A 9,955-nucleotide genomic window follows, 5' to 3' on the forward strand; every position below is an offset into this window, starting at 1 on the left:
GAATGTTCTTGCCAGAGAACCTGTAATAACAAAGCATGAGCTCCCTGAAACCATGCTGGACTTTAGACTCCAAATGGAAACTAATCATTAGAGTCATTTACAACAAGCCACATCAAAAACTGTATGATACTCAATAAGTGAATGTAATTGAAAATGCTACTGTAAATAAATATATAAGAAGATGACAGAGTGGGAGGTGGGAGGGACGTTTGAGGGGGACGGGACATCAGTATACCTATGGCTGATTCGTGTTGATATACGGTAGAAACACAATATTATAAAGCAGTTATCCTCTAGTTGAAAATAAATTCAAAGAAATAAAATTTTTAAAAAGATGATGTAATATACACAGAACGGTAGTCTGTTGGTGTAAAGACTGCTCAGACTGTTGAGTTTATTTTTCTAATTGCATGAATATCCACGTCTGTCTAATCCATAATGGTTGTCTAGTGTGTTAACTGCTCAGTCATGTCTGACTCTTTGCGACCCCACAGACTATAGCCTGCCAGGTTGTCTGTCCATGGGATTTCCCAGGCAAGAATGCTGGTGTGGGTTGCCATTCCCTTCTCCAGGGTATCTTCCTGACCCAGAAATTGAACCCAGGTCTCCCGCATTGCAGGCAGGTTATAATCTGAGCCACTGGATATCCATGTCTATCTAACCCATAATGGTTGTCTAAGCAACTAATAAATATACCTCAGTTCAGTGCAGTTCAGTCGTGTCTGACTCTTTGCGACCCCATGAATCGCAGCACACCAGGCCTCCCTGTCCATCACCAACTCCCGGAGTTCACTCAAACTCATATCCATCGAGTTGGTGATGCCATCCAGCCATCTCATCCTCTGTCATCCCCTTCTCCTCCTGCCCCCAATCTCTCCCAGCATCAGAGTCTTTTCCAATGAGTCAACTCTTCGCATGAGGTAGCCAAAATATTGGAGTTTCAGCTTTAGCATCATTCCTTCCAAAGAACACCCAGGACTGATCTCCTTTAGAATGGACTGGTTGGATCTCCTTGCAGTCCAAGGGACTCTCAAGAGTCTTCTCCAACACCACAGTTCAAAAGCATCAATTCTTCGGGGCTCAGCTTTCTTCACAGTTCAACTCTCACATCCATACATGACTACTGGAAAAACCATAGCCTTGACTAGACGGACCTTTGTTGGCAAAGTAATGTCCCTGCTTTTCAATATGCTATCTAGGTTGGTCATAACTTTCCTTCCAAGGAGTAAGTGGTTTTTAATTTCGTGGCTGCAGTCACCATCTGCAGTGATTTTGGAGCCCCCCAAAATAAAGTCTGCCACTGTTTCCACTGTTTCCCCATCTATTTCGCATGAAGTGATGGGATCAGATGCCATGATCTTAGTTTTCTGAATGCTGAAATATACCTAGTGAAGAACATTTCATAACATGCCTTCGCTTGCACAGTCCTAAAAAATGGGATGCATCTTCCCTAAAATAAATAAAGCTATTCCAAAGTCTATTACTCAGAATCTTATTTTCTCAACACCTTTATCCAAATATAGAAGCTGATTCCAGGTATTACCAAAACCCAAGATTCAATGAACACATTCTCTTCAGGTACATGATACTGTACTCCCATTAATATTTCAGTAACTTAATAACCTTTGTAATAGAAATACTTACTTGCTGAAAAGGGATATTTGATAAATCAGTTGGCTTAATGTTCTCATTAAAAATAGAATTTTAGAATGATACATTTCAAGAGATCAGACAGGATGGAATAACCTGGGCTCAGCAGAGGAGGACTGTGTCTGACTCTGTACTCCCCACTTACCTTGTTAGGACTTAGTCAATGTCTGCATTTTATCATCACCAGGTGATTCCTATGCCTGGTCAAGCTTGAGAAGCACTGTGCTATGATTCTCTCATCTCCATTGAGTTTTTCTTCCCAGATGTTTTCAAACACACAAATAACTTGACCTGTCAACATCTCACAAGGATTTTATGAAGATTAATTTTCTGCAGATTAAGTTGTTTTTAAATTGCCTTCATGACAGGAACTATCAGCCCTAAACCAGTAAATCTAGTGAAATGTGATCCTCACTCATTAGAGGTTCTTCAATCACAACGCTTATCACTTCAAATGATGTCTTTACTGTAATTCCTAAGTAATCTACACATTTGTTATCCTTAGAAAAATGTCTAACCCTTCCAGAAATTGTTGATTTTATGGATTTCCCTGTTTTGCTAAAACAAACAGTGCAGTCCTCAGACAAGTTTAAATGTACACATAGCATCCTTCTGTGGCTGCTTCACCCTGTTAAGGCAGCTGAGCAAGATCCTGACACAGATCAGAAAATAGAATTCTTCCCAGCAGCAGCTCAGGCCACATTTTCCCTAGGAAACAGATTCGCACCCCCTGGCTTTTCATGCCCTTCTCTCTACCTAGAAGTGTACTCTGATTACAGGGCTCTGCTGGGAAGTAGGTACATGATGTCCCGCTTGGAAAGTGTATTTCTGAAGTAGCACAGACTTCCTGCATTACGGGCTGCCCAGCTCTCATTTAATGACAATATCAGAGGGCCAGATGGCTTTGTAGGTCAATGGTTATAGTACCCAGAATGTGTTGTGTAAAACAGATTTAAATGTTCGCCATCAAATTCTGGTCAAGGCTTCTTTTTGGTATGTCACATATTAATCCTTCCCAGTTCACTATCTTTTCTTTAAAAGTGTCAGTCACTTGTAGGGTTCAGCAATCTACGCTCTCCTGTCTTAACTGACACTGCAAGTGATCTACAGAGGTCAATCAACCATCAGGGATATTGTGAGGGAATTCTTGAACTGGGTAAGGAAATAGGATTTAATGATCTCAATGGACTCCTTTAACTATAATTTCTCAACTTCATAAGTACTTCTATGTTCATAAGGAGTAAGTATATGATTTTAACATCAAGTTTTCCCTGAAATTCATTAGAGAATAAATTCTAGATGCCTTGGTAATTATACAACAATTATGCTTAATTGGCCTGGACCAAAAAATTTGAATAATTGTTCATTTAAGATTTCCATTAAAAAACTATTCAGAAGATGAGCTGATAGTCAATTTCCTTCTTTGCTTTCGAAATGCATTTAAGACTTTCAACGCTTATTATCTTTTTGGTTTTGGTTTTATGAAGCATCGCCTCCATTTATTTTCTATCTCATTAAAATTCTTATTTTACCTTTATTTCCTTTCTCCTTCTTTCCTTAGATGTATTTGTTGTTCATTTTCATTGAGTTGAATACAAAGTTCATTTATTTTCAATCTTTTTTCTCCAGTTGCCTTTAAAACAATATATCCCTCTAATAATCTTTTTTTCCATACCACAAGTTTTGAAAGAGTACTTTTATTGTTCAATTCTAAATATTTTATAATTTTCATTGAAATTTCTTATATAACTCATGAGAAAATAACCTTGTTTCCAAGGACAGCAGTGTAACAAAGTCAGAGCACTTGGTTTGAGTTTTATTGCCATATGCCAGCAATTCCAAATAATATCAGTGATAAAATACTCCAGCTTGAAACAATTTTTATTGGTCTACAGTCTATACAATTGCTATGGCTACCTCTGAGTTATAATATGTGTGTAATTTTCTGATTATTACATTGAGACAGTGAAGAGGAACTAAAAAGCCTCTTGATGAAAGTGAAAGAGGAGAGTGAAAAAGTTGGCTTAAAGCTCAACATTCAGAAAACTAAGATCATGGCATCTGGTCTCATCACTTTATGGCAAATACATGGGGAAACAGTGGCTGACTTTATTTTTGGGGGTCTCCAAAATCCCTGCAGATGGTGACTGCAGCCATGAAATTAAAAGACTCCTTGGAAGGAAAGTTATGACCAACCTAGATAGCATATTAAAAAAGCAGAGACATTACTTTGCCAACAAAGGTCCATCTAGTCAAGGCTATGGTTTTTCCAGTGGGCATGTATGGATATGAGAGTTGAACTGTGAAGAAAGCTGAGTCCCAAAGAATTGATGCTTTTGAACTGTGGTGTTGGAGAAGACTCCTGAGAGTCCCTTGGACTGCAAGGAAATCCAACCAGTCCATTCTAAAGATCAGTCCTGGGTGTTCATTGGAAGGAATGATGCTAAAGCTGAAACTCCAATATTTTGGCCATCTCAAGCGAAGAGTTGACTCACTGGAAAAGACTCTGATGCTGGGAGGGATTTGGGGCAGGAGGAGAAGGGGATGACAGAGGATGAGATGGCTGGATGGCATCACCGACTCGATGGATGTGAGTTTGAGTAAATTCTGGGAGTTGGTGATGGACAGGGAGGCCTGGCATGCTGCGATTCATGGGGTTGCAAAGAGTCAGACACGACAGAGCAACTGAACTGAACTGAACTACCTATCCTTTCATAAACATTGTATTTGTCCCATACTCAGAACTTAATTCAGAGAAATCCCATATAATCCAGTCCCAACATACAGACACCCTTGCCTTTGGAAGGTTAAATTAGTAACAGTTTTTGAATCAGTTCGTCTCCCTTGAAGAGATTTTTTTTTTTTTTTGGTCTTCAATACCCATCAGTCAAAGTATCCTAGTGTTTAAACAGTAGGTTCAATAAAACAGTGGTAATTACAAAGATGAAGAAACAATTCACTCAGTCTTTATATGGCCACCCAGAGTTTTTGTTTGTGGTTAAATTTTAAAACAGTGAAACAGTGTGAACTTTGAGGTGTAATCTTTTTTGTAAGTGCAAATTTTAGTGTACATATGGAAACCTTTAATGAGTTTTAGTATCTTTACAATTAAAACTTTCTTTTTGAACTGTTCTAAAACTAAAGGACTGACCAAGAAAATAAAACATGACATTAATAGCACAATTTAGAAATTTTTCTTGGTGCAAAGTTTTAGATGAGGTTGATCAGAAATTAAAATAGTTGCAGTCTAAACAGAACTAAACAGTGTACAGTAAAACATTTTTTAAATTGCTCCTCCATTTTTAAATTGTGAAGAGCAGCACACAGCAGTTGTAGAGAAGACTATCAGCTATGCAGTGACAAAAATATAAGATATGCATTTACATTGAATAATCAAATTTGAAGAATGCCAGGAAAGCAACATAAAGATGTTGGTCTTAAATGATCAAAGAAATTAAAAGAGCAATGTTCAAATGCCTTGATCATCTTCACCATAAAAGGACCTTTGTTCTAAATCAATGGATCAAATAATGTCAATGTTCACCAGCATTGAGGTATCTGTTCTCATTTTTGCAAAAGAAAAATTTTGGAGGATTTTTATCAGATCTAAAAGAAATTTATCTTGAATTAAAACTCAATAAAGCTGTTTTTTCTTTAAATAAGTGACTTTTTAATCCATCAATAGCAGGTTTTATAAATGCTCTACTTTTACACTAGGCTTTTCAGGCTTACTAGATTTCAAAATAAGCGGGAAAACAGAGCAAATGTATATTTTATTGGTATTTAGACCTATCATAGTTCAAATAAAATGGAATAGAGCAATTTATTTACTCTAATCAAATAAAACATATAAACAATTCATTTAAAGTCTCTGTTTTCCCATCAAATGATTGTGTTCATGCAAATACAATCATCGCAGTCCTTCTAAGCCCATATAGTAGCACCACCTTTTATTGCAGTACTTGATGTGAATTTCATTGTCAAACATATCTGGCTTTAGCAATGTAAACATCTGCTACAAGTAAACTTTAAAAGGTAAAAGTGAATGATACTAATGAATAAATCAAAAGAGAACTGAGCATCATCACATGATAAAATTCAACAAAATATTAGATAATACTGTTTCAATAAGAACTACAACTGTTCACGAAATGGAAGCAAAAACAGAAAGTAGTGTGTAAACTCCCAAGAGTTTAAAATACTGAAGGATATAATATAAAACTTACCTCAGAAAAACAAAAGGAAATAACAAAAGCATGCAGTGAATATTAAATTTGGTTTAGAAGTTACAATAGTCTTTTTACTGCAAAGCCTTTCTAAAATGTACTGTGATGAAACTATTTCTTTTCTATTTCCCTTTATTAAAAAAAATATGTTTAATCACACACATAGTTGGGTCCTTTGTGGGAATTTCACATGTTATCAATTATGGAACTGTCATCCAAAAAAACTTTCATCTCTAAACTATTTTTTTCAAATGACCAAAAACATTAAATTATCTTCATGAAAATTACCATATATAAAGTCAAATAATTCCTAAACAAGTCATCATAAAAACAAATCTGCCTTAACAGAGTAAGTACAGAAGAACTGTATACATAAGTGCTGAATATCATGGAAAAATATTCAATGAATAGGCAAAAATGTTCACATTTATCATTACTGTTGATGATTTTGTTTACTTTCTGGTTAAAATTAAGAAACAAGTTTTCAAAAAGTCAGGAACATTCAGTGCCACTTGGAATTTGTCTGCAACATACAAATGAGTTATATCCCTGCAGTGCAAGGCAGACGCTCTTTTTACTTTTTAACATAATTAAGTTATAAAGCATCACCAACTAGATGGGACATGAGTTTGAGTGAACTCTGGGAGTTGGTGATGGACAGGGAGGCCTGGCGTGCTGCGATTCATGGGGTCGCAAAGAGTCGGACACGACTGAGCGACTGAACTGAACTGAAGTTATAAAGACCTCAAATTTCTAAAACCAGTTATAATACTGTGGCAAGGAAAACAAATTTGTTCGTATTGCTCTTATACTCTAGCTTAATCTATAAACATGAACATTTTTCCAAATGCTGTCTCAAACCATACTAATACAAAAAGAGTCTACAGAGATCTCTGTTGATTTCCACAGATTAACTGAAAAGAAGAGAAAAAAGAAACAAATACTATTTCATCTTCTCAGTCTTATTAAGTTCAGCACATCAAGCAGCACTTGACACAGCAAGTTTTTTCAAGTGATCCATAAACACTTGCAAACTAACATCATCTGTGAGAATCGGCGCTCCAGACTCCTAGAAGAAAACAAAGATATTCGCTATAATCAAAAACAAAGGATGATACCTTAAAATGTATAAGCAAATGTGTAAAAAAAAATAGACAAGGAAATCATTTTAAGCAGAATAATGTCTATGTTCTTGTATAATAAAGAATCTGACTGGTCTTTGTCCCAGATTCCTGAGGGGGGGAGACTACATCCTTGGAATTACCTGACAGCAGCATCTGTTATTCATGAGCCCTTCAGACCACACTAGAGTTTATGCTGTGAGATGAGATGACTCAGGATAGGGACCAGTCACCAGAAAGATCAACCACGTAATTAGATGGCTGGGCTTTAAGAGAGCCTGACCTCCAGGGAGGAAGGGATGGTGTGGGGGTGGTGGGGGGCTAGATTTTCAATCAATCATACAAAACAAAGGCAAAGGCAAAAAAAAAAAAAACCCACTGGATACCAGAGCCAAGTGGAGATTCCTATTTGAGGAATAAATACATCAATACATCAGCTGGGAGGGTGACAAACCCCGATTCCATGGGAAAAGGAATTATCAGTTTTATAATAAAACTGTAATCATAAATATAGTTCTTTCCTGAGTTCTGTGAGTTGTTCTAGGGAATTTCCAAATCTGATGGGGGGTTGTGGGAACCCATCCTCTTATCTACCCCACCCACCCATCTCCCATCCGACCACTCTCCCTTTCTCACCACCCCCAAACACGAATTTGTAGCCAGCTGGTCGGAAACGTGGGTAACTTGGGATTCGACTTTCGGCTGGCATCTGAACAGGGTAGGTCTTGTTTGTGGACCATGTCCTTTGACTTTTGGGGTCTGCACTAACCCCAAGTGGTCAGAGTCAGATTTGTACTGCAATTCATCAATTGGCATTAAAATAGCTTTCACCATTACTATTCAACATAATTTTGGAAGTTTTGGCCACAGCAATCAGAGCAGAAAAAGAAATAAAAGGAATCCAAATTGGAAAAGAAGAAGTAAAACTCTCACTATTTGCAGATGACATGATCCTCTACATAGAAAACCCTAAAGATTCCACCAGAAAATTACTAGAACTAATCAATGATTATAGTAAAGTTGCAGGATATAAAATCAACACACAGAAATCCCTTGCATTCCTATACACTAATAATGAGAAAACAGAAAGAGAAATTAAGGAAACAATTCCATTCACCATTGCAACGGAAAGAATAAAATACTTAGGAATATATCTACCTAAAGAAACTAAAGACTATATATAGAAAACTATAAAACACTGGTGAAAGAAATCAAAGAGGACACTAATAGATGGAGAAATATACCATGTTCATGGATTGGAAGAATCAATATAGTGAAAATGAGTATACTACCCAAAGCAATTTATAGATTCAACGCAATCCCTATCAAGCTACCAACAGTATTCTTCACAGAGCTAGAACAAATAATTTCACAATTTGTATGGAAATACAAAAAACCTCGAATAGCCAAAGCGATCTTGAGAAAGAAGAATGGAACTGGAGGAATCAACCTACCTGACTCAAAGCCACAGTTATCAAGACAGTATGGTACTGGCACAAAGACAGAAATATAGATCAATGGAACAAAATAGAAAGCCCGGAGATAAATCCATGCACATATGGACACCTTATCTTTGACAAAGGAGGCAAGAATATACAATGGATTAAAGACAATCTCTTTAACGAGTGGTGCTGGGAAATCTGGTCAACCACTTGTAAAAGAATGAAACTAGACCACTTTCTAACACCATACACAAAAATAAACTCAAAATGGATTAAAGATCTAAACGTAAGACCAGAAACTATAAAACTCCTAGAGGAGAACATAGGCAAAACACTCTCTGACATACATCACAGCAGGATCCTCTATGACCCACCTCCCAGAATATTGGAAATAAAAGCAAAAATAAACAAATGGGACCTAATTAACCTTAAAAGCTTCTGCACATCAAAGGAAACTATTAGCAAGGTGAAAAGACAGCCTTCAGAATGGGAGAAAATAATAGCAAATGAAGCAACTGACAAACAACTAATCTCAAAAATATACAAGCAACTTCTACAGCTCAATTCCAGAAAAATAAACGACCCAATCAAAAAATGGGCCAAAGAACTAAATAGACATTTCTCCAAAGAAGACATACAGATGGCTAACAAACACATGAAAAGATGCTCAACATCACTCATTATCAGAGAAATGCAAATCAAAACCACTATGAGGTACCATTTCACACCAGTCAGAATGGCTGCGATCCAAAAGTCTACAAATAATAAATGCTGGAGAGGGTGTGGAGAAAAGGGAACCCTCTTACACTGTTGGTGGGAATGCAAACTAGTACAGCCACTATGGAGAACAGTGTGGAGATTCCTTAAAAAACTGGAAATAGAACTGCCTTATGATCCAGCAATCCCACTGCTGGGCATACACACTGAGGAAACCAGAAGGGAAAGAGACACGTGTACCCCAATGTTCATTGCAGCACTGTTTATAATAGCCAGGACATGGAAGCAACCTAGATGCCCATCAGCAGATGAATGGATAAGAAAGCTGTGGTACATATACACAATGGAGTATTACTCAGCCATTAAAAAGAATACATTTGAATCAGTTCTAATGAGGTGGATGAAACTGCAGCCTATTATACAGAGTGAAGTAAGCCAGAAGGAAAAACATAAATACAGTATACTAACGCATATATATGGAATTTAGAAAGATGGTAACAATAACCCGGTGTATGAGACAGCAAAAGAGACAGTGATGTATAGAACAGTCTTATGGACTCTGTGGGAGAGGGAGAGGGTGGGAAGATTTGGGAGAATGACATCGAAACATGTAAAATATCATGTAAGAAACGAGTTGCCAGTCCAGGTTCGATGCACGATACTGGATGCTTGGGGCTAGTGCACTGGGACGACCCAGAGGGATGGTATGGGGAGGGAGGAGGGAGGAGGGTTCAGGATGGGGAACACAGGTATACCTGTGGCGGATTCATTTCGATATTTGGCAAAACTAATACAATTA

The 9,955-nt window shown here is 37.2% G+C and overlaps 1 protein-coding gene across 1 annotated transcript in view; it reads right to left on the bottom strand.

Annotated features, from left to right (window-relative positions):
- Positions 1-4,710: 4,710 nt before the first annotated feature.
- Positions 4,711-9,955, bottom strand: part of SEC23A (Sec23 homolog A (S. cerevisiae)) — a 62,881-nt gene continuing 57,636 nt past the window's right edge. Inside the window, exon 20 of the mRNA XM_010835327.1 lies at positions 4,711-6,945. Coding sequence (XP_010833629.1) covers positions 6,856-6,945 — 90 coding nt within the window. The 3' untranslated portion in view covers positions 4,711-6,855. The remainder of the gene's footprint in view (positions 6,946-9,955) is intronic.

This window comes from Bison bison, unplaced genomic scaffold (assembly GCF_000754665.1).
Source record: "Bison bison bison isolate TAMUID 2011002044 unplaced genomic scaffold, Bison_UMD1.0 scf7180017864041, whole genome shotgun sequence".
Lineage (NCBI taxonomy): Eukaryota > Metazoa > Chordata > Mammalia > Artiodactyla > Bovidae > Bison > Bison bison.